This window comes from Phyllostomus hastatus, unplaced genomic scaffold (genome assembly GCF_019186645.2).
Source record: "Phyllostomus hastatus isolate PE091 unplaced genomic scaffold, TTU_PhHast_1.1 phas_contig_38, whole genome shotgun sequence".
NCBI classification, from domain to species: Eukaryota; Metazoa; Chordata; class Mammalia; order Chiroptera; family Phyllostomidae; genus Phyllostomus; species Phyllostomus hastatus.
In genome coordinates, this window is record NW_025333869.1 from 17334165 (window position 1) to 17361629 (window position 27465).

The window sequence follows — 27465 nt, forward strand, 5'->3', positions numbered from 1 at the left end:
GACAAGGACCAGGGATTGTCAGGGTTAGAAGGCCTTGCCCCTCAAGATTGTGGCCACTCTGAACCCTATACAGAACAGGGAATGTTCCTTTCAAACTGGTCCCACATTAAGAGTCTAAACCAAGCCACTTCTCAGTGGGAATCTGGGAGGTCTGGGAGCCGGAAGGGACGCTGGAGCCCCACTTCCTCGTTACAGAGGGAAACAGAGCCCAGGACAGGATGGTGCCTTGCACAGGGTCACACAGCTATCACACAGCAGCTTTTCCTCCTGCCGGAAGGGTGGTTCTGAGAATTAGAAGCACGTGTGCCCTTCTCAGCACAGCCAGTGAACCCATGCCAGGGGCCCCAGCAGGGAGGGGTGAGGACTACCCAGGGTGTTCTGGGGCAGCTTCTACAGAAGTCTCTGTGTTCCCTGATAACAGAGAGCCCCCTGCCATCAAGCCCCACCCAGGAATCTGACTGCATCAAAGCCTTTGAAAGGAAGGAAGGAGGGCAGGGTTATCCAAGGCAGTTTACAAGCAGCAACCCAAGCAACTGAGAGAAGGAACCCCCAACCCAGCCTCACCCCCACCCCAGTCTCTGCCATCACTGGCACAGTTCAGTGACTAACAGTGGGCAGAAAACCAAATGAGTAAGTCAGGGCTCTGCATTTCTATAAGGCAGATGGCAAATACGTTCGGCTTCGAGTACTGTTTCAACTACTCAACTCCACTGTTACAGCAGGGGAGCAGCCACAGATGACACATAAACGAACAGGCAGGGCTGCGTTCCCCTAACATTGTATGTGCAAAAACAGGCAGGGGGCCAGGCCTGTCCTGAAAGCCAAGTTCTGCACTCTGCTATCACACTGAAACCATCTGGATCTAGAGACGAAAGACAGGATTTCCTTCAGTTTGGCCACATGAGCCCCAGGAATTTCTCTATAATTCAGGTCTACAATCCTGGTATGTTTTTACATTACTTCAACAGGTCTTAAGATCCTAACACTGTAAATAACCCAAAGGATACATTTCCACAGCAGAACGTCACACGACAACGAGAATGAATCGTCTATAACTTCGTACAACAGCATGAATGAATCTCACACACAATATTTAACAAAAGATGTCAGACTCAAATGACATAATACTGTCAAGGAAGTGTTATGGCCTGAACTGAATGTTTGTGGGTCCTCTCCGCCCTTCAATTCCATATGTTGAAGCCCTGACGCCCACTGTGATGGCATTTTGAGGTGGGGCTTTGGGGAGATGATCAGGGTTAGAGGAGTCACAAGGGTGGGGCCTCCATGATTAGTGTCCTAAGGAGAAGAGAAACCAGAGCACTCTCTCTCTGCATGGGAGGACACAGAAAGAAGACAGCCATCTGCCAGCCAGGAAAAGAGCATGCACAAGAACCTGGCCATGCCAGTACCCTGCCCTCGGACTTCCAGCCTCCAGAAATGTGAGAAAATAAGTTTCTGTGAAGTCAACCACCCTGTGGTACTTTGTTATGTCAGCCTAAGCTGAACAAGACAGTAAGAATACTTTGGTAGAACAGCATCTAGTTGAGGTTACCAGTTAGGCAGAAAGGGGGGAAACTATGACCTATAGTAAGAAAAAAATTAATCACTAGAAAAAGACAGAAATGACAAAGAAAATGGAATTAGCAAAGATTCTAAAACAGATATTGTAAATAGGCTTAGGAAGTTAAAGGAAAAATTAACATAATCAGGAGAGAAACAGAAAATATAGAAAAGATCCAAATGAAACTATCAGAAATAGAATAAAGAGAAACTCTTAAAGTGAGCCAGAGGGAAGAAGAAAGGACACATTACATAGATTATGCATATACAAGATGATATTTTAACCAAACTAAATTAAAGCATATCAAAATATATGGGATGTAGCCCTGGCCAGGGTGACTCAGTTGGTTGGAACATCATCAATCCCCCACCAGGGCACATACCTAGGTTGTGGGTTCGATCCCTGGTCAGAGTGTGTACAGGAGGCAACCATAGATGTTCCTCTCTCACACTGATATTTCTCTTTCTCTCTCTCTCTCCCCCCCTAAATGAATAAACATATCCTTGTGTGGGGATTAAAAAAATGTATGGGGTGCAGAAAACATATAGCATGAAATATTTATACTAGGTAAAAAATTTTAAATCAATAATCTAATTTTCTACCTTAGATGCTAGAAAACCAGCAAAATAATCCCAAAGTGAATAGAAAGAAGGAGATAATAAAAAATAAGGAAATAATAAAAGTAAATCAATAAAATCAATAAAAACTAATTTTTAAATTTTTAAAAAGAAATTAACAAAGTTAAAAAATAAAAAGAAAAAGAAATCACCTAAAAGTCAGATTCACAAGTCACACCTAATTTATGGCGACAGAAGGCAGATCAGCAGCTACCTGTCCACAGAGGGACGAGGAGAATGACTGCAGAGGGGCACAGAGACATTTCTGAGGTGGTGGAGATGTTTTCTGTCTCTGCTGTGGTGATGGTGGTCACATAGGTACACAGTTGTCAGCTCTCTGAACTACATGCTGGAAGTGGCTAAATGTTATTCTGTCTCATTTACACCTCAGTAGTGGTGATATTTTTAAAAATCTTTTTGGAGGGGAAAAGAAAGGCACAAACAAGATGAGAATGAGACATTCCCACACAGAAGATAAACTATTCCAGCAACCTGGGCCATGCTGGCTATGCAGTGGCAAAGGATGCACAGTTATGCACACACACACCAGTCAGATAGACTTGGCACTACCCTGTGAGTAAATAACAATCACAAGTGCCAGGGTGTAGCAGCAGTGCCCAGAAATGGCCCTTCCTCAGAAATCCCTACTGGGGGTCTTCTCCTCGTGCTTGCCTGAGTGGGGGTGATCAGGAACTGAGGCCCTGCAGGGTCAGCTTCACAGGCAACTCCCAGTTGTAGTGGAGTCTCTGATTAAGCAATCCTTGACCTCTGCCTTGGGAAGCAAAAACATGGAAAATTACACACATACCCATTTGTAATGAGGTGATCTGTTTCTTAAGAATTGGGACAGCCCTTCTGGAGAAGCAATTTGGGCGAAATAAACATGCCAGGCCAGTCAAAACAATGTACACACCTCCTGACCCATCAATCTCCCTCCTGGGAATTGATCTCAGCAAATAATCTCCCTCCTTTTCCCACAGGGAAGAATCTATCAAAAAGAAAAAAGAAAACCACCTAAATGCCCAATATGGGAATTTCCAAAAACAATCAGGAAACCTCTGTAGCAACCTGAAATGTTCCACACCAGGTGATGTGGACACGAAAGCGCAGACCTCGGGGCTGCAAGGCCAAGGGCACCATCACAGACGAACAGAGCATGGTGGAAAGAATGTAGTCAAGTTGGGATGCCTTGTGCAGAATTTCCATGTAATTGCAAACGTTTTTTAAATAAAACTTGAAGAGAAAATGGTACCACTACTTCTCAGCAGTGAAAATGAAAAGACACTTCATGAAAAAACACTAGCCTTTTCCTTTTTGACTGCATCAATTACCCAGGGATGGAAGAGGAGACAGCATCTGCACTCAGACCTGGGATCAGGCCCTGAGGTCTAATATTACCTGGACAGAGTCCAGCTCGCACATGGGCAATTGCCTATCAGCCTATCACAGGAGGTACTGACTCTCCTCCCCAGCAGAGAAGGAGCACAATAAAGACCAGAGGAAGAGAGTAAGACTCTCCACCCACAAAGATGCTGTGAACAAGGGCAGGAGAAGGGAGATAACCTTTTAAGTCCTTCCCCATCAGACTTGCTTTGCCTCTCTTGGGTTGGGTGACCACATGTCCTGGTTTGCCTAGGACAGTCCTCAGGGACACCAGTTGTTCTGGCAAAATTCATAATAACCTCTCTTAATAAATAACCTTAAGTTTCTCAATTTGGACCATAAATTACATGTACACTGTACTCATGGAGGCATAGGAAGGAAGGAAGGAAGGAAGGAAGGAAGGAAGGAAGGAAGGAAGGAAGGAAGGGGCCTGGCCATGGCTCGCCTCTCACTCAGAAACAGGCTGCACAGTAGGCTCAGAACCTAATTCCTGCATTTTGTAAGCAGGGACGCTGTGGCTCAGACCTGCCCAAGTTGCTGAGGAAGACAGTGGCAGGGGGCTCTCTCCTCTGTAACAGGTAACAGGGGTGTTGTCTGTGCTCGCAAGGAGCCTCAGTCCATCCCTTCATCAATCCTCCTCTGAAATAGATTCAGGCAAGGGTTTTCTCGGAAACGTTGCAGATCAAACTCAGTGTCTGTGGTGGGAAGCAATCCTGGAACTGCAGAGCTCATCTGAATCACCTCTCTACAGGACTCACTCAGGAAAACCAGGAAGCCCAGTTTCTTTGTGGAGCCAGGTGGAATGACAGAGAATGAAGACAAAGGGCTGACACTGTTCCTCCGACACTCACCTCTCCCAGCTTCCCTTCCTCTGCAAGCCCAAGTGAGATCTGTTTTTTAGTTTTTAATTGTGGTAAGTATACATAATATCAAATTAGCCATTTTTAAGCGTACAGCTTAGTGGTACTCAGTGTACTCACAGCATTGTGCCACCATCACCACTATCCACAGAGCTTTTTATCTTGCAAAAACGACCCTCTACCCATTAAACAGTAACTTCCCATTTGTCCCACCCCAATCCCTAGCAAACACTCTTTTACTTTCTGTTTCTATGAATTTGACCCCTCTGGGTACAATCATATAAGTGGAATCATACAGTGTTTGTCCTTTTGTGTCCTGCTTATTTCACTTAGCATAATGTCCTCAAGGTTCACCCACGTTGTAGCATGTGACAGGACTGCCTCCCTTTTTAAGGCTGAATAATATTCCACTGCATGTGTATACCACATTTTGTTATCCATTCATCCATCAGTAGACACTGGGTTATTTCTACCCCTTGGCTATTGTGAATAATGCTGTTATGAACATGGATGCACAAATATCTCTTTTTAAGATCGTGATTTCAATTATTCTGGGTATAATGCCCAGAAGTAGAACTGCAGGATCATACAGAAATTCAACTTTTTAACTTTTTGAGAAGCCACCACACTATTTTCCATAGCAGCTGCACCATTTTACAGTCTCACAAACAGTGCACATGGGTTCCAATTTCTCCACATCCTTGCCAACATCTGTTATGTTCTGTTCTTTTCATAATAGCCATCCTCATGGGTGTAAAGTGGTATCTCTCTGTGGTTTTGATTTGCATTTCCCTAAGTCAAAGTGAGATTTTGCCCTAGAAACAGGCCTACAATAACCAAAGAATGATTATAATAATTTTTTAAAAATGCTAGGGCCTTCAAAATGCTATGTTGGCTGGGAGCACTGTGTCCTGCCTAACATCCCTAAGATACGAGCACCATGAAGCCCAGCTCCATGCTCACTCGGTAAAACACAGTTCAGAAAGTTCAGAACTGAGACCGACATCGGTGGCACCCACATTTCTCACCCTATGTGAGTGTTATCATGACCTGCCTCTTGGAAAAAATCCCTGCCCCTAAACTGAAGGGAGAGAAGCTTAAGAAAGCTGTTAGAGATTTACAGGTGTTTGCAATAAAGAATGTTGCTGTGAAAATAATTCTGAATAAGAAACTGCTAAATAAACCTGGGCTTGCTTGGGCACCCAGAATTGGTCAAAGAAACCACAGGTTGCCTTCTACATACCCAAACCTGCCTGCTGAGCCCACGCAGTCCTCCTGCTCCACTAGTCATTGTTAATTCATCAAAATAAAATAAGTATTATAAAAACTCTGTGCACAATAGTCTAACTGTATTTTGCTTCAAAATATCCAGGTGGTGGGGGTAGGGTAAGAATTACACAAGACTGGATAAGATGGTAATTTCTGAAGCCAGGTGATAGGAACATGACCATTCATTATATTATTCTCTTTTTTTTAAAAAAAGGAACTTCTCTAAGAAGGTAAGGGCTTAGCATATCATTTTAGACATTTTCAGCAACCGTTTGAGGCAGGCAGCAGGCAGGTGAGAACTGTATTTCACAATGAAACTACTAAGGTTTATCAAGGTCACTAGTTCAGGTGTGAGTCCGGACTGGCCCCCACAAGCCTTCTGCTGCACTGTGTATGTCCCTGAGAGCTTTACACCCCAATTCTCTACATTCCCAGCTCCTGTGTAGATGAAGACAACAAATCACCGCCAAGAACTTAGCAGGGAAGGGCCAGGTAGCCTCTCCCAGCCAGGCACCTGGCCTCACCCTATGAATTTCCCCAGCAAGCTCTCTCAGGACTCATTTTCCTGACTGTTCCTTTGTGTCCCTTCCTGTTCCGCCCCAGTGCACACTAACTGAGAAATGATTAACTCTCCCAACGCACACAATGACAATTCTGCAAAACTCCAATAAAGCTGCAGCACCCTTCAATCACCAAACAGACGGCTATGATTCTGGGTTCGTGGAGTCCACTATTTGAATTTGGTGCTGCAAAGATACTATCAGGCAAGGGAAAAAAGCTCAAGAGCAAGAAATCTGTCCTGAAAATCCTCTGAAGACACAGAGATATCAGAGCCCTCAGCCACAGCAGCAGTAGGTTCCCTCTAGCTACAAAAATCAGAATGAGAATCAGAGGTCAAGTCACAAGGCCAAACGAGCACAGCTGGCAGTGATAATGACAGCTGGGTGTACAACTGGCCAAAGTGTGAGACTGCCCGCCTAGGCCAGATGGCTCTCCACCATACAATTAGCTGGGGGGTGGGGACTCCAGGTGGGGCCAGAGGACTGCCTCAAGACAGGGAGCAATGCAGGTCTGGGAAGCCACAAGTCTTGAGGATACAGCCAGTCCTCCCATTAGAAAGGGCAGGCCCACAGGAACCACGTGAAAAGTCTGGCACTGCCCTACTTCAGGAGCAACGATGAAGTTGGTGAAATGTTGTCTGAGCACAGGAAAAGACCTGAGGTGCACAGCCAAGCCACTGAATCCTACCCTACTTCTCCAGGATAGAAAACCCCAAAACTTGGAGACAATCACCAGGAGATGATGCTGTATAACCAAGTGTGAAAGTCAGATGGTTATTAGATATATTGTGATGATTACTTCATAAGGTATATAAATGTTGACTCACCATGTTGTACACCTGACACTAATGTGATATTGAATGTCAACTATAATTAAAAATAAATTTAAAGGAAAAAAGTTCCAATCCAAATAGGAAATGCCAAAACCCACAGTAGGGACAAAATGTGGCATCACAGCCATTCCTTTGTGCATGATCATGTCCCCCCACCCTCCTGCACAGAAAAATCAAGGTCTGCCCCTCCCTGGACCAATCCCACTGGCAACACACACGGTGCATCTCTCTGAACCCCTGGGCCAGCCACTGTCCAACTGTTCTGCTCCTCTTTTAGGCAAAAGCCCTTGAAAGAACCACCACTCTCCACTTCCTCACATCCCACCAGCTCCTCAGCCAACTCCAGCTGGGTTTCAGTCCCCCCAGAGCAAACAGCAGTGCTGGTCAAGGTCACCAACAACCCCTGCCCCGTCAAAGCCAATGACAATTTTCTGTTCTCTTCCTACTTCATCTGTGGTACAGCTGATTGCTCCTTTCTTCTTGAAAGGCTTCCTCTCAAGTCTTCCACAACACAGAATCTCCAGGGCTTCCTTTCACCTCAGGCCACTCACTCACAGCCAACTTTGGAGTGGACTTTCCATCTCAACCCCACCTCCAGCATCCCAGGGCTCAATATCCAGACCTCTCCTCTTCTCCGTCAACATGCTCTCCTTCCATGATCTCATCCAGTGCACCCCTCCTGTGATGGTGGTTAAGGCTCCAGAATGGCCACTTACACATGAAAGTGACATCTCTATGTGACTGGCATTCCACACCCTTCTGCCCCAACGTTCCACCTCAGAACATGGCTACTACCATCCATCCCCTCTCTGCAGAATCATCCCAAAATCAGATCACACCATCCAACTAATAACCTACCAGGAGTTACTAAAAAAACAGCAGAAAGTAATTCCAACTACTTACTGAGAACTGCATGGTCCCACATGACCTGGCCCCTTCCTGCCTCTCTCATCACCTGTGTCTCCTCTCCTCTGTACTCAGCTCCAGCCATATGGCCTTCTTTTTGTGCCTTGCTTATGCCAAGCTCATTCCTGCCTCAGACCTTTTGCAAATGCTATTCTCCCGGCCTGGGGCTATCCTCCCGTCTCCATGAGGCTGCCTCTTCACTCATATTCAGGTCTCAGCCCATAAGTCACCTCATCATAATGTTGTTTTCTGACCACCCTCATTAAGGGAGCTTTTCCCTCTGTGCTCCATTGCTCAGTAGGCTAACACCACTTTTGGTTAAACCCAGCATCACAGGGCAGGGCTTCAGTTGCCCTTGCCCAGTCTTAACTCCCAGAGTCTAGAAGAGGGCCTGGCCCACCGGCAGATACACACAAACTACTCTGCTCTGATGTCTCTTTGGGACATTCCTGGGGCAGGAATGAGGCAGGGATGTGGGGAGACAAACACATATCTGGACTACAGCCCCAAGTTTTCCTGAACCCCCAAAGCTGGAGTAGTCTGGTATTCAATTACCAGACCACCTAGACCATTGAATTAGGCTAGTTTTCAATCACCCTGGCCTTCCCCATCACAGCACTTAAGGGTCCATATTATAATTTACTTGTTGCTTAAAGCAGGGCTGACCAACCCTGCCTACCAATCCATCCAGAGCTTCAGAGGGCCTGGCAAGTCAAAAGTATGTGAAAAATTATAATTTACTAAATAAAGGACTAAGCAAGGGAGTGTGGCCACTCCCATCCACTCACCCAGAAGACAATGTTGTAACTGAAGAGGAGGTACTTGTACCAGCAGCTGACCTCAGCATTAGAGTATCGATAATAGTGCATCTTCTGTGAAGCAGGATCTGTGGAGAGATGTGGGAGCCATGAGATAGCTGCTGGTTCAGTTCCAAACCACCACCCCAAAACCTGCTTCCCAAAGAAAGAGAAAATACAAGGCTCATACACAGACTCCAGAAATCTCCAAATTGTTTCCCCATGTTCTTGCACTCATCCAGGAACAGGGTTGCTATCAGTGCCAGCTATAACTTAGGCAAAAATCAGGTTAAGTCAACTTTCTGAAAACAGCCCAAAAAATGAGAAGTATTTCTGAAAGAATGGAAAATGGCTATTTTTTAACTATCTCCTAAATACTAGGATTTCTGCCCCATTCCTCCTTAAACATTCACCTCATCACCTCTCCATTGGGTATTGATTTTTCCACTTCACAGTGGGAAAAACAAGGATTCAGAAAAGTTATGTGACTTGTTCAAGGACAAGGAAAAAAACAACAGGCCCCAGGATCTGAACTGAGGACGGATTCCACAGACCATGTTCTTTCCACCTACCACTACCTGGGGCAGAGCAGCAGGAAGGGACAGCCAAATGAAGAAACGGGACTCAAACACTTTGACAAGATAACACAAAATCTAACACTGGCCAAGTTTGGACATCATCTACCACTGGCCAGTAAAGAAAAGCCAAAATTAAGGCTCCGTATTTATTCACCTAAAATTTTCTGAGACAACCTCTCGAGTTCAGCCCCCACAGAGGTAAGGAAGGCAGAGCATCCTGGCCTTGGCAGGGAAATCCTACGAGCTCATTCCCCCCTCCTCTTCCTCCCTTGCTTAACCTCCCCTCTACCCCACACTACTCCCACTAACAAAGACCATTGTTTCGTCCTTAAACTACAAAACACTCTATAAACTGCACATAGTGAAGGCTGGGGGCTGGGGTCACTCTTTTTTATCTGAGTCTGTCCCCCAAAGACTCTCAGAGTATCCTACAAAAAGTAGGTACCCTCAAAGGGGAATTCAGAAGGCCTGACCCAGAACCCCTCACTCCACCACGCCCTGCAGCCAACACTGTGACTGAAGGATGAGAAAGGTGGGTGGTACCTCCAGCTGACTGTAGGGTAAGGCAGGACCTGAGGCCTACAGCGGAGTGCTCAACCCCAGCCCTGTTTGCCTCCCAATTCTCAGATCTCCTAACATAACAGGACGAAGGCAAAAACAAACAAGGCTACTGGCAATGAGGACACAACCCACCCACAACCACCAGTAATAAACTAGTGTCTGCCACGCTGCACGAGAGGCTGCTGCATTTCTTGTGAGGCAGCCTCAGGGCCTGGCCGCTGTTCTGAGAAAGCGGTGCCATGCAGGGACATGAAAACCACAGTCCTCTAGAAGTGGGTGTTGTGACGGCTCAACCATCCTTCCCACAGAGCAGCATCAACAGGCACAGTCTGCACTCCACCATTGGCTTGTCCCCTCCCTTCAAGAGGGATGGGAGAGTGGTCTGTGGCCTGTTGGGAAAGACAGGCCAGTCTGGTCTCAAAAGCCAGCAGCCCCATCCCACCTCCCCATCCCGCCACCAGAACAGCACTTCCACAAAGACCCCTCCAAGAATTATTGAGTGTGAATACAACCCTGAAGGCCACTACTGGACACAAGGACACACAGGAGGCCTGAGCACAGCCTGGGCTACACAGGTGGCTCCACGGAGAGGAGCAGGAGCTCCGAAGCAGACACTCCTTCCTTCAGCAACACAACCTGACCCTAGACAAGCCCCTACCCTCTGAAGGCCTCAGCATCCTCACCTAAAACAGGGCTCTTGGCAACTGATCCCTAATGTCACTGGTGTTGAGGAGACCAGCTGGCAGCATCTGAGTGACTGGGTCTAAATACAGACTTCAGGGCCCCACACTCTGGAGGTTCTTCACCCACTTGTTGATGCCTCCACATGGGAAGGGAAGGCATTCAACTCACAGCAAGGCGAGGAGAGCTGCCTCCCATCCTCCACTCCCAGTCCTACTCTCCTTCCCTGCAGGGAGGAAAAGCTGCCTCTTGCTCTTAGGCTGCTCTCTGTTTCACAGGTCAGGGATGGAGAAGCAGGTCCTGAACTTCAATGTCACATATAAGAAGAGTCTAGTGTCCACATAGGCACAGCTCAGAATTCAAATTAAAGAGGTAATGGGACAACTTGTTTGGACCCCAGCCTAAGCCACATCCTAGCACAGGGCCTGCTGGCCTTTGGTTTGGAGGGAACAGAGCCAGTGCTAAGCTCCTGGCTCAGTGCCTTCGGAACCTCAATGAAGGGTGAATGAAGACTGATGAGTACTCCTGAGCTGCCAGCCTGAAGTGTTAGCCACATTTACAGAGAGAATCCCAAGAAGTCAATAAAGGCAGTGGTGCTGAAAATATTACATCAGCACCCAAAATTGAGCCAAAATGACTCCAAAGTGACTGGTCCTGAGACAGGATAGTGAGAAACTAGGAAAATTCCTTACCAAGTGGAATAGGGAAACTGAGACAGCTGAACACAACAGCCCGAGCAATTTACAGCCAGGTGCAGATGGTCACCAGGGCAAAACTGGGAAAACAAAGACCTCACCCCCAGGGTAACCTTTCCTTCCTGGAGATAACATCTAGGCCTCAGTTGTATTTCAGCTCCTGGCCCAGAAAAGCAGCAAAACCAGGTGGGTGACACCAGAACCAACTACAAAGACCCCCTGCCCTGTCACTGATCAATCAGAGGAGACCATGACCCTGAAAGGGCACACCTGGAGAGCTGATGAATACTCTACTAAAACCTTCCCCTGAGACCTCTGCTAAGGTTCTAGCCTGTATGAAGGAGATATAAAACACAATGTTTTAAAATTCCCATACAATTAAAAGTAACACTAAAATTAAGAAGGAAACAAAAGATGTTAAGTTATCTGCAACTGCAGCAATTATAACAAAGGGTACCGTAAATATCTACAATATAAAAAATTCAGACTTAAACTACTCCAGTTTCAGAAAAATGACAAATAGTTATTATACTGAAATGAAAGTACAATATAATTAACAGAAAAATATGCAACATCACAGGAAATGAAACTTACAAGACAATCCAGATGTTATTTTACACCTTTTAATTCCACAGAATAACCACCACTGTAGCTGGCAAGCCCATGGTGAGGCTGGTATGTTCAGACTTTGATGCTGCAGAGTAAACTGTTACTACCCTTCAGTAAGCAATTCAGTTACAGACATTCAAACCCCACTCCCCCTGTAAGTGGTCATACCCCTAATCCAATAAATGCACGACTAAAAATTTGCCTCAAGAAAACAAACCCAGAGAAGAAAAAGAACATGCATTAAGTATGAAATCTGTACATGTTTTGTAATCATGAAAAATTGGTGAGCATGTGGTCAAAGGCCAAAATGGAACGTGAAAGCACGAAAGTGGTTGCATGGGGTGGTGAATTTACAAGTGATTTTCTAAAAAAAGTTTCCATTGTCACATTTACCATCACCACCTTTGTATTACCCATGTAAACTGAGGCCATTGTTGCTGGGGGCAGGGAGGGCATGTGGGTTTGAAGGAGGCTGGCCCCCCAGGTGGTGACCTCAGCAGTCACTATAAACAAGCCTTGTCTTTTATGGGATTTTATTAACCCATAATATTCCTTCCTCCTATTCTCCCTGTTTTTTTAATTACAAAAGTAGCACATGCTCAGTCATAAAATATTTAAAGAACAGAGGTGTGAAAAGTAAGCTGGCGATGAGAAAGCACTAAACACTGGCTTTCAAATTTTTCACCATGGCCCACAGAAAGAAACACATTTATTAGAATCAATCCAGTACACACATACTTGCATACTCAATTAAAATGAGTTTCATGGAACAATACGTCCCCTTAGTACATGGCATGCATTCTAGACTTGCTATTGTTTCCCCCACACAAGAAAAAATGGTCCCTGCACATAATCTAAAAGTCAACTACTATAAAAGCTGTGCTGAGAAAAACAGCAGATCCTAGGCCCTGGGCCAGGCCTTCCCTTTCCAGGGACACTTTCAACTTCTTGCTCACCTTGTTGTTGTTAAACAAACAAACAAACAAAAAATCACAGGCCCAGCATAATGTCACCTGTGCTAGAGGCACAAAAACCTGACACCAAAGCTAGAGTTAATATCTGATCTAATTGCAGTTTCTTCTTCTCCCAGAAACATAATCTTAATTAACCAGTCTTGAATTTTCTGGTCAAGCACCAGTAAGGTAACCAATCTGTCACATGGGCCCTCTCCACGTCCCCCCATAGAAAGCAGAGGCAATCTGTGTGGTAAAAACTCCCTCCTCATCCCCCCAAAGATTTCCAGGCCCAAAAATAATTACATCTTTTGTTAGTAGCACCCATCTTCAGATAAAAATCTTGCATTTTGTACAATGCCTCTGAGCACCCTTCTAGTTGCTAAATGAGATGCTGCCTGATTCATGAATTGCTTAATAAAGCCAATTAAATCTCGAAATTTTTTTCTAATAATGTTTATGCCCCAAATATCTCTTACAAATTTCTCTGTATAATATGCTTATATTACTACCCCTGGTTTTTCAGTTTTAGTTATTACCTATCCACTTCCTACCCTGGAAGACAAGGATATAACAACTCTCTTTACACCCCTACAAACCACCCCCAAACCATGGCCTCACACTTCCTTCCCAATTATAGTTAACTCCAATTATAATTAAACCATAGCTTTAGCTACAGTAATTTTCAGAGTTTTCATCATTATGACCAAATGAGTCAGCAGAGTGAGCAAGCCATATAAACCATGATTACTTTTCCTGTACAACTTTTTGTTCTCTGGAGTTAATATTTCTCTCTGATTTTTCTATTTTCTTACTTTTCTATGGCTTTATCAATATTCAACCCCACATTCAATGCCAGTTGTCCAAATCTCCTCTTAATAAGTCCATTCACATCTATTTCTACTTCTATTTCTAGTTCTTCCAGAACTCTCTCCTGAAGCCTTCTGAGCTGCTCCCATCTGGACTGGTGCACAGAATTCTCTTCACCTTGCTTGAGATTCAGCCTATGAGAGATCCAGTCTTTGCTCACCTTTGTGGAGAAATCCTTTAGGGCACAGGTGGCAAACACAAGGCCCACAGGCCAAATCCGGCCTGCCACCTTGTTTCTACCTGGCAGCAGCACCAAGCTCTCACTTAACTGTTAAGGAGCAGTTACATTTATGCAGTCCTAAAGTTACATTTGGCCCTTCAAAGGCAACCGCAAGGCTAATGTGGCCCCCAGTGAAAATGAGTTTGACAGCCCTGCTTTAGGGCAAAAGGCAAGTTTTTCAGACCCTGTATGTCTGAATATAGCTTTATTCTATCTACCTGAATAGCAGTTTGGCTGTGTAAAGAATCCCAGGTTGGAAATCAATCACACTGAGAGTGGTGGAACCATCATGGCTCTACTAGCATGTCCCATACTCCAGTACATTAAGAAACCCAAAACCACTCAGGTTCCTGATTTCTATATCTGACCTGTTACCTCCATATCTCTGTGAACTTGTAGGTTTATCCCTTTCTCCCCAGCATAATGAAAATTCAGGATCCTGGTCTGGTTCTATCTTCCTCCACTTGGCTGAACGTCTGATGAGCCCTTCTGATACGGAAACCAGTATCCTTCTCTTACAAGGAATTTTTTCCCTGATGATTTTCCCACTTGTACTTTTTCTTTATTCTCTTTCTGCAACTCCTTCCTATTAATGGATATGGGAACCCTGGCTGTGCCTTTAATTTTTCTTACCTCTTCAACTCTATTATCCATTTCTTCATCTTCTTCATCTTCTAGAAGACTCATTCACCTTTTTATTGATATTGTTTTTATTCAAATACCATTTCAATTAATCATGATCCAAGAACACTCGAACAGTACACCAAAAAGAAACAAATGTTAAAGACTAGTCTTCAAACATTATAGCCAATGATGCCATGTTTGCCTATGATGTCAAACCACATCCACACCTCAGTGGCCCCCAAATCACTCAGCAGAGCTTCCTTAACTGTGAACTGGTTGAAGGTACCAGTTTGAGCACTAGCGGCTACTTGTTTTTGCAAGCTCTGAATAGCTGGAGGGATCTCAGCAGAAATGGGAAGAACCAGCTCAACCTTGGCATAGTGTGAAAATGTGGCCAATTGAGGCTTTGGTTTCTTAGAGTAAAGTCATAGTGGTGTTTACAAGTGCAGGGGCCTTCTCCATGAGGTTACAGATCAATTACGCCATGGTTCTAGGATCAACTCCTTCCCCTTAATCTTCTAATAATTCTGTTAATAGTTTTGCTCTGACTTTATTTTTTAAACTTCCTTTTGTTTTCTAAATTTTTGTAGTATCCTGTTCTTATTTCATGGATACATCATTTCTCTTATTTCTCTGAGAAAATGTCTTAATTTTTTTTCAAAATCTCTCTAAATTATTTCTTTTTACAGTTTTTTTATTGACTGACTTTTAAAGAAGAAGGAAGGGGAGGGAGAGAGAGAAACATCGATTTGTTGTTCCATTGATTTATCCATTCATTGGTACGTGCCCTGACTCAAGAAGGAACCCATACCTTAGTGTATCAAGATGATGCTCTAACCCACTAAGCTACCTGGCCAGAGCTGAAAATTTCTTTTAAATTGCTTTTTTTCCTGTTTCTTTTTGCTTCCTGTTATGTTAGGCACAGGAGGATGTTAGTAATCTTTGGTAATCCGCCTAATTAGGTAATCCTCATGACTAAGAGTGAGTGCCTCAGAGCTAACTGGAAGCACTGAGTCCGGGGCAGGCAAGTTTCTGTGCAGGATGGCCTGGCTAGGCCACCTGCTGGGAAATCCCTGTTTTCAACATCATTAATTCTTTCCTCTTGGGCTAGACAGGTTCTCCCCAGCGAGATCTGTTATCTCCTATATGGAAGGTAAGGGGCTGGCTGTCAGCTTCTATAAGCCACGGGAAGGTAGAAGGCTGGGGAATGAAGATGGTCTTCATATAATCCTCCAAGAATACCTCGCACTACCAGGCCCTTGGTTTTTTCCTTCTGCAGAATAAATCCCCCACGTCCAGCTAAAGAAAAGAGGCAGTCACCAACAATCATAGAAGAAGGAAAGGGATCTAGGTATCTAACCACATTGACTGCTTTCAAACAGTGCTTATACTTAGACACTTCTGATGCTCCTTCCCTCCCCCTACTCCCCATATAAAGTAATAATATGGTGACACCAACACCTACATTTTAAACTAGGTCACTCATCCATCTATTCCTGGCTTACGATGTTTTCTTGCTATTGTCTCCTTTCCCCTTCTCCCTATCCTTGTAGATTGATTCCTTTTAAAAAACGGGATTTTAGTATAAAGTAAAATTAGGGGCATCCACTCAATCCATCATTTTTACCCAGATCTGTAGGAAGTCTTCAGAATATTTTTAGTGCCATCTTTATATTGAGCAAAGAAATAAAACAGGAAGTATAATGTATAACCATATAAAATGGGCAAAAAAGACTGCATATGTAATTAATGTGACTAATCAACTGACCTTAAAATAGGAAAATTATCTAAATTGGTCCAGTATAATTATATGAGCCTTTAAAAGCACAGCTTTCACACAGCTGAGGGCAGTGGTCAAAGATTCCAAGCATGAAGAGGATGTGATGCAATGCTGTGGGATCTGAGATAGAGAAGACACACGCAAGGACCAGACAGGGTTCGGGAGTTAAGGGTGGCCTAGCTGACAGCAAGGAAACAGGACCTCAGTCCTACAACAGCAAGGCACTGGATTCTGACAACAGCCTGAGTGACTTGGAAGCGGGATTGATTCTTCCCCAGAGCTTCCAGAAAGAAACACAGCCCTGCCAGCACCTTGATTTGGTCCATGCGAGACCCTGAGCAGAGAACTCAAGTTGAACGACACTATACCAGGACAACACGGTAGCCCAGATCCCAAGCTAAACCCAAGTTACTCTCTCACCTCATTCTCCAGAGTCAGTCATTTACCAAGATTCAACCTTTCCACCAGGCCTTTGAGGCTCCAGTACTGACACATGGCCTGGTCACAGGCTCCTCCCCAGGAAGGGCAGACATACTCCCCCGAGGGCTTGGGCATCCTTCTGCACCTCCAAGTAGCACACCTTAGGGCAGCCCTTTTCTACCCAGGAGGCTGGGAGAAAGGGGAGCCTCTGTGAGGTGCAGAGTTGACAAAGACATTTCTACCATCCTAGAAAGGAGTCCTCTGAGCCCACTGGGAGCTGGAAAACATTCACAGGCCAACTGAATAGGTGGGCCCAAGGGGAAAAATCTAGGAGGGGGCAGGTGAATAAGTAAGGCGAAGGAAAGTGACCTCCATTCCCCTTGGAAGGAGAGGAGGTCACAAAGGCAGGTAGGAGCAGACTGCCTCATTGCCGGTGTGAATCTCACACAGAGGACAGATGCTGTGCCTCACCCCAAGGCACCAGAACCCTCTGTGAAAGGAAGGAGGGCCTCAGATCCATGAGCTCCCCACCCAGCTCTCTGACTCACACTTAGAGTCAAAAGTGTCTACGTCCTACTCTAATCCACACCCCTTAGGACCCAACCCCCTATACCCAGGGTCTGCCAGAAACACTGGAAACTGGACACAGTGGCAGCAACCACTCTCAAGGATCCAGAAATTTGACTCTTTACCACAAGAAGGAAGATACTATACAAGGCCACACAGGGGTTAGGGTGAGCCACACAGGTGCGGGGAAAGGGAGGTTCCCAGAGTTGAGATCCTCAGGCCCTTGACTGCCAGCCTGGGATAACCATCAGGTAGAGTCCAAGAGAGCCCAGACCACCAGCTCTGAGCCCCACCAGGGGCTGAGCCTCTCCAACAGGACTGGGGTTCTAAGTGTTTGGCTTCCTGTATGAAACTCTGAACGGAGCAAACACAGCATTATGAGTTTCCACCACCAAAAACCCACAACCCAAACCTGCTGGGTTTAAAGGAGCACTGAGGGGCCTTCTCACTGATCTGGTGAGGAGGCATTTGTCTATCTCAGTACTGCACTCAGGAAGAAGCACAAGGAGAGAGGCATGTGGGTCAGACAAGGGAAGGAGGGAGGCAGTGGTTCAGCAGGAGAAATGCTGAGCCTGGAATGGAGGTCACTTAATCCAGTGATTTTTTCAAACTTACTATTTTTATTACTTTTTAAGCTACCAGAGCCTTTGTTCAAAAAAAAAAAAAACTCTGACCCAAAAACCCAGCATGGAGGCAGGCAGAGCAGGTCACTTGTCATTCAGGTGGCGGGGGAGAAAGGGGCGACTCTGTGAGGTGCACACTTGAAAAAGGTGGGCCCAGTGGGGCTGACCCCAAATTCCACAGTCTATCGATCACTCTAGGAGCCTTTTCCAAACTGTACACGGAGACTTCAGTGGGGCTGTGGCAGACCTGGAAATTCTCATTTTTAAGAGCCGTCCTTCAAAGCAGGCAGTTTAAAGGGACTCCCACCGACAAAATCTGGAACAATCCAAGCTTCAAAATAAACAATAGTAATGAATTTTCACTCTGAATAAAATAAGAATCCAAGAGTCCATTCTAATAGGCAAATAAATGGACATATAAACAAGTGGGGGAGAAAGGAAAGTTCTTTACAGCAGAATGCCAAATAGTAAACGTAGAAGGAATTAGATCATCACCCTTCAGCAACCATGACAGAAATAACTAATTCTATTAAGAATCATCAGTGGATACTGTCTTGGTCTGTTCTGGCTGCTGTAACAGAATATCACAGACTGGATAGTTTATAAAGAACAGGAGCCCTGGCTGGGTGGCTCAGTTGGTTGGAACATCCTCCTGTACCAGAAGGTTGCAGGTTTTTGATTCCCAGTCAGGGCATATACCTAGGTTGTGTGTCCCATCCCCAGTCGGGGTGCTTATAGCAGGCAACTGATTGATATTTCTCTCACCTCTCTCTCTCTCTCTCTCTCTCTCTCTCTCTCTCTCTCTCTCTCTCTCCCTCCCCCCCTCCCTTCCTCTCTCTCTAAAATCGATAAAAACATATCCTCAGGTGAGGATTACAAATAATAATAATAGAATAGAAACTTATTTTTCACAATTCTGGAGGCTGGGAAGTCCAAAATCAAGCACCAGCATGGTCAGGTGAGGGCCCTCTTCCTGGTTCAAAGCTGACACCTGTTCACTGTATACTCACACAGTGGAGGGAAAGGGGGCTCTCTGGAGCACTAACCCTTTCCCTAATGGCTCGACTCTCCTGACCTAAGTACCTCCCAAAGGCCCCAGCTCCTAATACCATGAAATTGGGCACTAGGATTTCAATGCTACATGAATGGTGTATGCAGGGGGAGCAGGGAGGACAAACATTTAGACCATAAACTAGTTGATGAAAGTGTGATGAACATAACAGCATGTTTACACAGTCTCAGTCTCTCCCCCTTAGACACTTACTAATTACAAAGAGAATAGTAACTCAGCAGTGGAGAAAGCCTCCAGATACCACCTTAACTGAGTGATCACTGCAGTCATCACCCGCAGTGAGTTAAGCCAACATCAGTCCCTCCTGAGGTAATGCACTGAGAAGGACACGCACTTCTGTGGAATGTCCCCCCAAACCCCAACCCCAAAGTGCATAACCTGCATAGTGAGAAAACACCAAAGAAACCCAAATTAGGGGAGTTTATACAAAATAACTGGACTCAAGTCAAAAGTCAAAATGTAGTTTGTGGACACTTCCCTTTTAAAAAGGTGGGGGCAGGATAAAATACTCAGGTAACAAATAAGGCTAGGGCCCAAACACAGATCTTGAGGATGACTCATCAGCTCCTTCAACTGCATCAGTAGCATCAGGGCATTACCGTCTCACCCAGTGAGGCAGGGCCTTGTCACCACAGCTGCAGCCCCCAACATCTCAAAAATCTCAGTGAAAAGAGGCCTGGCGCCTTCCTGGCTTCGCAGCTGTGTTCACTCTGCTGTGGAGGGTGAAGCTGCCAGCTCATGGGAGGGTGCCACGGTGCACTCAGCCCTGCACCCTGATAATCATGGCAGGCCTGTTTCTGAAAACCTCAGCGTACATGAAATGTCTACACTCAGAAACCTGCTGCACACAAGATGTGGAGAATCTACACCCAGTTTACAGTGACATCTCCAACATGGACAAGAACCCCTGACCTCCAAACCTCAGGAGGACCAGACTGGGCCGTTTGTCTGCTCTGAAATTCTAAACTGAAGGCCTGAGGGCCAAGGGCTCCCTAGATTGGCAAGACTGAAGACAACCTGCACGGCAATCCATCAGCACACAGACTCACTCTGCTAGTCCCAACACCTAACCCCTGTGTGGCTTTGTGTAGTGTCTTCTTGTGGGGAAAACTCCTGGATTCCTGAAAGTGGCTGCTGCCACTGTGTCCAGTTTCCAGGGTGAAAAGGTTTTTGTTGCGGGAAACACCTCAGGACTTGTTTTCTGCAGGTTCAAGCACCAGCGTACAAGGCACCTAGCATGGGGCTATGGAGACCAAGAAGAAGTTGCAATAAGACCCATGCCTGTCTCAGGACACAATTCTCTCTACTAACTGGGGAGTCAGGTAGGTGCTGGAGGCAGGACTGGGCACCGGAAGGAAGGAGGAGGCGGGAAGTTGGTCAGGAAATGCTGCACATAGCAGATGGTTTCCATACTAACTAGATGAGCACCCAACATGTAGACAGACACTCACTAGTTTGGGGGGAACAACTGAGCCCTTAGATGGAGACACCACACAGCAACCTGACATGATGGCAACCGACAAGATTCTCCAATCTGGGTTATGAAGAGAACCCTCAGTGGGTCCCCAGTCTGTAGGTGGTACAAAAACACAACCAGCGTGGCTGCCCTTAAGAGGGCTGACATAGTTGGGGGTGGGAGCCACTCCTAAACACCACAGACATTCTGAGTAATGAGTGGACCCACTCTTAGGGAGAAATAAAATCTCCAACAACTGAGTCTTCAGGCAGCCATTAAGGGAGCTGCTCCAGGACGGTGCAAGTTTGACCTGCACGTATACCGTAAATTTGAAATCTCTTTGTAGGTGTTGCCCTAACCCCGTCCTCCCTCCCCCCAACACAAAGAAACTATATAAGAGAATGTAGAATTATACACGTCTACTACTTTTCTTCCACTTTTTCATGCTTCAAAGGCATAAAGATTGTGGTTCCAAGATGTTAAAAATCTTTGTATTCAAGATTACAGTATATTACTGTGCCTTAAGACAACCTACTTCACTCCAAGGTCAGCATTGGGAGCACCCCTCATCCAGCCCAGGACAGAGCCTGTCTCCTGGCCTCCTCTGAGCAATGCAAAACAGCCTGGCAGGAAAGGTTCACAGAGCTAACAGAACGAACTTCCCTAACAAGCTATGAAAAGTGAAGCCTGCTGGAGAAAAATAAATAAAACAAACTGCACTGAAAATGTCAAGAGAAAAAAAATAAGGGTGAAGAGAGGAACAGATTTTTTCAAATGCAAATCAATGGTGGGAAACTGCTGAAAAAGTCTGAGCAGAAATATAGAAAGAGAGTCGGCTGAACACTAACAGTTCAGTCCCCAAACAGTGTCCCAGAAGGTCAGGGGTGGGGGGCAGCAGCTGAGCAGGCTTGCCTAGGGCTCCTCTAGCCCTCCAGCATTCTCACACTCAGTCCAGGAGGCACGAGCTCTCCTCCACAAGCCCCCACCCACCTTCACGAGAATTCTGGGGGTGGGCATGCAATCCTAGCAAAATCAGGGGAGGCACCTCAAACTTTTCTTCACTACAAAGTTTTATAAAAAAAAATAAATGTATAATCTCCCTCCTGGACTATTTCTTTGAACTTCAACATACACCAAAACATCTTTATATAGAATGCTTTATGTTTCAAGCAAGCAACATTTACAACCTGATTCTGAATCCATCATCCAGCTGGGACAGACTGGGCGGGGCGAGTGGCACCAGATGGCCAAGGGAGGCTCAGAAGCACCCGTTCACAAAGCAGGGCTCCAATTACCACCAGGCTCTGTGCCCCACCAATGACCTTGCCAGCAGGCTCGGGGAGATGCTCGCAGCTGCCAGCAAATGCAGCTTTCTCAGTCCCCACACCCATCTCTGAGGCACCCCCAGGGCCCAGGGATACCTGCCAGACACAGGTTCAAGTTGATGACTTTAAGGAAGGCAAGAGGGTGAAGACTGCAAAACCACAACCCAGACTAAAGCAGGTGCTAGAGCAAGGGGTGGGGCTGGACAAAGGCATATGAACTGGGGCTTCTTAAACTTGAAAGTGCATGCAAATCACCTGAAAAACTTGTTAAAATATATTCTGATTAAGTGGATGTGGGGTGAGACACCCCCGCCCCCAGATTCTCCATCTCAACAAGCTCCCAGGTGATGCAATGCTGCCCCTGACAGGCACGTGGGCAGTGCTTTGAACAGAGAGGACGTAAGATGCCTAACAGAAAGCAACAACACAGAAAACCACATTAAGGCAAGTATTGGGACGAAAGCCCACCCATCTTTACCACGCATTGATTTACAGAGATGCACTCAGCTTTTCTGTAGGACCCCTGCCACTAAATGCTAAGAACTCTTCCTCCACAGACGTCATGTAGAAGGACCGGGAGGGAGTGTGCCTGGGAGTGGTTTTTTCTACCAAAGACCAGGAGGCCACTGCTCCCACAGGTACCTGTGCAGCTCCCCCTCTCCCCTAGATCTCTCTCTCCCTCTCCCCCTCCCTCTCACACACCTTCAGTGGCCACAAATAAGTGAGACCTCTCTCTGTCCCGCTGTACACGTCACCATCATTCTATCCAATAAGGGGGCCAGACCCTCTCTAAACAAAGAGAAATCTCAGCACCTCTGGGGAGATGGGGTTACAGCTGGGGGAACTGAGGGTGCAGCCAGGGTACTGCATGCCTTTGGCTCAGTGGAAAGATTCATATCTTAAGGGCTTCCGCGGTGCTGTGAGGCTGCTGCCTACTGCCTGCCTGCCTGCCATTCAAGAGACCAGAGAGGGCAGAACAAAGGAATATGGCTGTGGCTCAGGCAGCTGGGGAGGTGACAAGCCAGCCTGCCAGCAAACAGGCTTTTCTGCAGATGAGTGCTCAAGTGAGGAACAGGGGACACTGAGCTGAACACTGAGGTACAAAGGAAAGTGGGGGCCTGCGAGACTTACAACAACCCAGGCACTCGCCTGGCCCCCACCCAAGGGCGCAGCTGGGCTGGGATTGCGCAGGCAGAATCCAGTCCCAGAGGCAGTGGCAGGTGGCAGGTGGCTGACAAGACAGGCACAGGGCATTCCTGCTCCTTGGCCAGCTGCTCCAAACTCTTACCTAGGGGGGTTCCAGGCACAGCATGGGGACTTGAGAGGGAGGAAGGGGGATCCTGACAGAGGTATCCACAAAGGACAGGGCCCTTCCTAACATCCAGGGGTGGAGGGGGCACTGGGAGAGGGCAGGACCCAGGCTAGGCAGCTCACCCTGCATCACACAACACGTGAGGGGCCCTGGAGGGGCTAAGATCCATCCACCAAAGGACTCTGATTAAGCATAATAGGCTCTTTGCGCCAGCAACAATAGCAACACGGGCCACCCCCTCTCTTCTTCCCCTCCTCACCAAAAGATCCACAATGGGAAGCAGCAGGAAACCAGGGCAGAGCCCATGAATAGCTCCTCTGTCAGTCCCCAGGCCCCACCTCCTCAGCCCCACAGGTCAGTCCTAGCTGCCACCCCACCACAATAGAAAGTTCTGTGTTGCCAAGGCCCCAAGCCCACACAACAGAGCTGTGAGCATGGGATGCTCTGGACTTCTCACAGGGCAGCGTGTAACAGCAATGGTGGGAGAGCCAGATCAGGGTCACAGGCCTCAAACCCAGCAGGTCACGAAGGGCCATGTCAGCCACCTTTCTGTTGTGGGGGTGGGTGAGGTGGGGGGTAATCAACAGCCAGCCATAAAACTTCCCTGATTCTTGCCCTTCCCTGTCCAGGCATGGGGCAGCCAGAGCCACACAGGGAAGGGTTATAGTCATCTCAGAAGCACCTTAAGGCCACAAGGATGTGGAAACAGCAGAAAGCTCCTGGGACTCCAGGAGGACTCCAGAAGATGGCTCAGACATATGCCCTTCCTCACATGCTTCCCATCCCAGGAAGAAAAATTCATCTGCTTTCACCCCCTGCTTCTGCTCTGAAAAGAATCTGTCTGTTCAAAACAGAAAACCCATCTACTATTTACATCAGGTGCCTTCTACCCAGGCTTTTAAAATCACAGGGTGGCAATCAGGCCCACAGCAGCCCAAAGCAGCCTAAAGCAGAACAGAGCCAGGGCTGCAGAGCTGGCAAGAAATGAAGGAATCCCAGAGCAGTGGAAGGCCCAGGGAGGCCAGGACAGGAGGCCTGACCCTCACACCAACCCCTAAAACTGAGGATCTGCTCTTCTAAAAGCTGGTTCCCAGGTCCAGCTTGTTTCTTAGCCAAGACTCCACCCTCTTGCCCTGCCCAATTCCTACAGCTGCCCAGATCCATGTATTGAGAAGCCTCTGCCATCCCCATACCCTTTCTGGTTCTGCTGCCTCTTCGCCTTTTTATATCACAGTTTGGGGTACACAGGCCTTGTGGTCCCCAGGGCAGAGCCAAGGGCTGAAAACAACAGGTGCTTTGGAGACTGGCTGACCTGAGCTGAAACAGAGACTACGGTGGGCACCACCACCCCAGCACTGCATTGTAGTCCCTCCAGCTGCAAGCTCCAACTGCAGAAATGCAAGATCCCTCCAAAAGAAAAACTCAGAATCCATCATTCACCCTTTTGGAATCAAAACAGCATGTTTCTTTTCCTGTTAAGCACCCAATGCCTGGAATTCTCAGTGAGCCACCTCTACTGCAGAGCTATGAGCACGTGCAAGGTGTTCCCGCAGCTTGGCCACAGAAACAAAACACTGGAAGCAGCCTCAATGTCCATCAATAAGAGGCTGATAAAGTGAATCCTAGTTTACTGTACAGAGGAATAACATCCCGCTGTTCACAAGAATGGTCTAAACTGTGTGTGCTGAAATGCAGCAATCCCAAGATAAACTTTAAAGTAAAAATCAGCAAGTGCAGAACTGCGTGATTAGCATACAAGCAAGAGAATAAACAAGGGTGAAGTACAGAGATGCTTGACTAGGCACCCAACATCTGCTGATGGAAGCCTCAGGGGAGAAGAACTGACGGGATCAGGGACGGAAATACTCATTTTCACTGTATAACGTTATGTGTTTTGCATCATGTATACATTTTTTAATTAAAAAGTTAAACCTAAATTGACATTTAAAATCCCTAAACTGTTACTTGTAGCTCTCTACAGGCAGTGTCTGGTATCTCTCTAGAACAGGGAACAGTGGAGGGAGGAGGGAAAAGGAATGCCAGCCTCCCGAATAAAGACTTACCAACCCAAGAGCTAGCTAGCTCCCAACTCACAACTGCTCCCCAAGTCCCAAAATAGAAAGTTTTCCTAGGAAAACCAAGAGCAGATTTTGACAAAGGCAGAAGGGAAACCTGAAGTTATTCCATGGAGAGGACCATCTGTAGCCAGATCTGAGGGGAAACTGTAAGATTCCCAGGTTCAGAGAAGGGGAGGGGAGGGTTTGAACTGAACTGCATGCAACCCAGGCCTCAGCAAGAACCCTCCCAGACATCAGGGAGGCTCAAGGTTCTAGTGTTATGAGCCCATCCAATTTTAGCACCTAAACAGATTTCTAGGCCTGGCCCAACTCCAAGGGCAAGCTAAAAACAGTTTCTTCAAAATCCCAGCTCAAAACCCCAATCCCTTAACCACTAAACTCCATGTATCTTTCAGGAAATGGAAGCTGCAAAATGCACTGTGAGATGGATTTGTGTATTTATTCCTTACTAAAGGGATGCATATATGTTGTTGAAAGCTTCCTTTAACTGACACATCAATAAATACTCTGTACTAGAAGCACTGCTGTATTTCCTCCAAGTGATTTTCCCTCTAAGGAACAATATAATAACCATCCCCGCCTCTCTCCTGCTTCTCTAGGGTATGACACATGCCCATTAGAACCAGGACTGGCCTGACTGCTTGGGTGAGTCCATTTAGGGGGCAGGGAGTGAGAATGGAGCTCACACTACCTAGCAGAACTCCCCGGTCCCACCCCCAGGTTACCATGCAGGCACTAAGATCTCTTAATAACCTCAAGCTCACAGGCCACCCAGGTCCCAGAGAAAGAAGGCTGGGAAGAAGGAAGGTGTATGTTTGTCTCACCTATTTCATAAGATGCTTTGTGATAATTGCTCAATGTTCAATAAGTAGCCCCCAAATTAAGAAGCACAGATGAGACTTCCCAACAAGTGGAATCATACTGTCACTTGGAGCCCTCATACCTCAGCTGCTGGGAACAAGTCCTGCTCCCCTCACAGGCCAGGTCCACTACAGTACCAAACCCTCAGCAGCTCTCATGCAGAATCCTACAACCCTCCATCAGACCAAAACCAGTTCCTCTCCAACCATCTTCCTGCAGTGCCCTGATCCTCAACACACCAAATCCTGGGACACCTCAGATGGCACCTGCCCCACCACCTCATCTGTCTTCCCACAGAGAAAGCTGCAGGGCCTGACCACCCCACCCTAGTACCTGGGTACATGCCACGCCCTCCTCCTTGCTCCCTTGGGAATGAATACCCCACCACTACTACAAACTCTTTTATTGACATGCACTCACAAAACTTATCTGTGTTTATTCCACAACTTGAATTTCACAGGAAGCAGCTAGGAAGAGAGCAGAAAATGACTGTAGCAAGTAGGACAGCCTCACACAGCCAGCTTCTGTTACTGCCACTGTTTCCCTATAAGAGTGGAAGCCAGTGGAGTCTTCGGGAAACGGGGAAGGCCCCCACCCACAGCCAACAGGTTTTCTTCACACACCATTTTTCCCACAACAGCAGGTGCCCTGGATCCTAAAAAAGCTGGTTGTTGAGACGAGAACATGAACCACACCAAACAGGGTCAGCTGCGCAGGCCTGGCCAAGTAGAGAGCGCACAGGCAGAGAGAGAACCAGGAGGAGCCTCAGGCATGGAGGGGGAAGAACAAGGTTGGCTGGTTCAGGGATAGGAAGGCCTCAGACAGGGAAGGAAGGGGGGATGCAGACAGAAGGCCCCCCCAGTGCACAGTCCAGGCAGGGGTAGGAGATCCCCCACAGCACCTCCCTCAGCCTAGCTCAAACAAGCAAGACAATGAGTCCCTAGGGGTGAGAGAGGGAGAGATTCATAAAGTTGTCAGACAGGTTTGCCCAGAATAGGGAGAGCAGAAAACACAAGGAAGAGAGGCCAAGGAAAGACGGTCAGGCAGGGAGGGCGGTTGTCCAGAGTCAGGTGGCTGTGGTCTAGTACACAACAGATCTGGCAGTGGAAGCCAGTGCTAGTAGGCCACAGGAACTAAGGCCCCAGGTCCATGCTAATTCCTGGATGCAGAGGGGCAGTCCAGCCACCAGAGAGTTAGGAAGCCAAGGGACATGGAGCCAGCAAATACAGAAAAGGACAGGGTTTCTAGAAACAAGTGAGTGATGCCCACAAGGAGGAACACCACTCCTGAAGGACAGGTGTACACAGTGATGAGTCAGGCCAAGGCAAGAACCACGGGCAAGCCTGAAGGCAGGCCGCAGCTGGCCTCTGGGTACTGACAAGTGACTCCTTGAC

At 46.8% G+C, this 27465-nt stretch overlaps 1 protein-coding gene and 1 pseudogene across 4 annotated transcripts in view; both read right to left on the reverse strand.

Annotated features, from left to right (window-relative positions):
- TSPAN14 (tetraspanin 14) overlaps positions 1-27465 on the reverse strand; it is a 50893-nt gene that overhangs the window by 16992 nt on the left and 6436 nt on the right. For all 4 annotated transcript variants that reach the window (XM_045842080.1, XM_045842082.1, XM_045842079.1 and 1 more), the window contains one exon: positions 8778-8875. In XM_045842080.1, coding sequence (XP_045698036.1) covers positions 8778-8858 — 81 coding nt within the window. In that variant the 5' untranslated portion in view covers positions 8859-8875. The remainder of the gene's footprint in view (positions 1-8777; positions 8876-27465) is intronic.
- Positions 14748-15063, reverse strand: LOC123820935 (annotated as a pseudogene).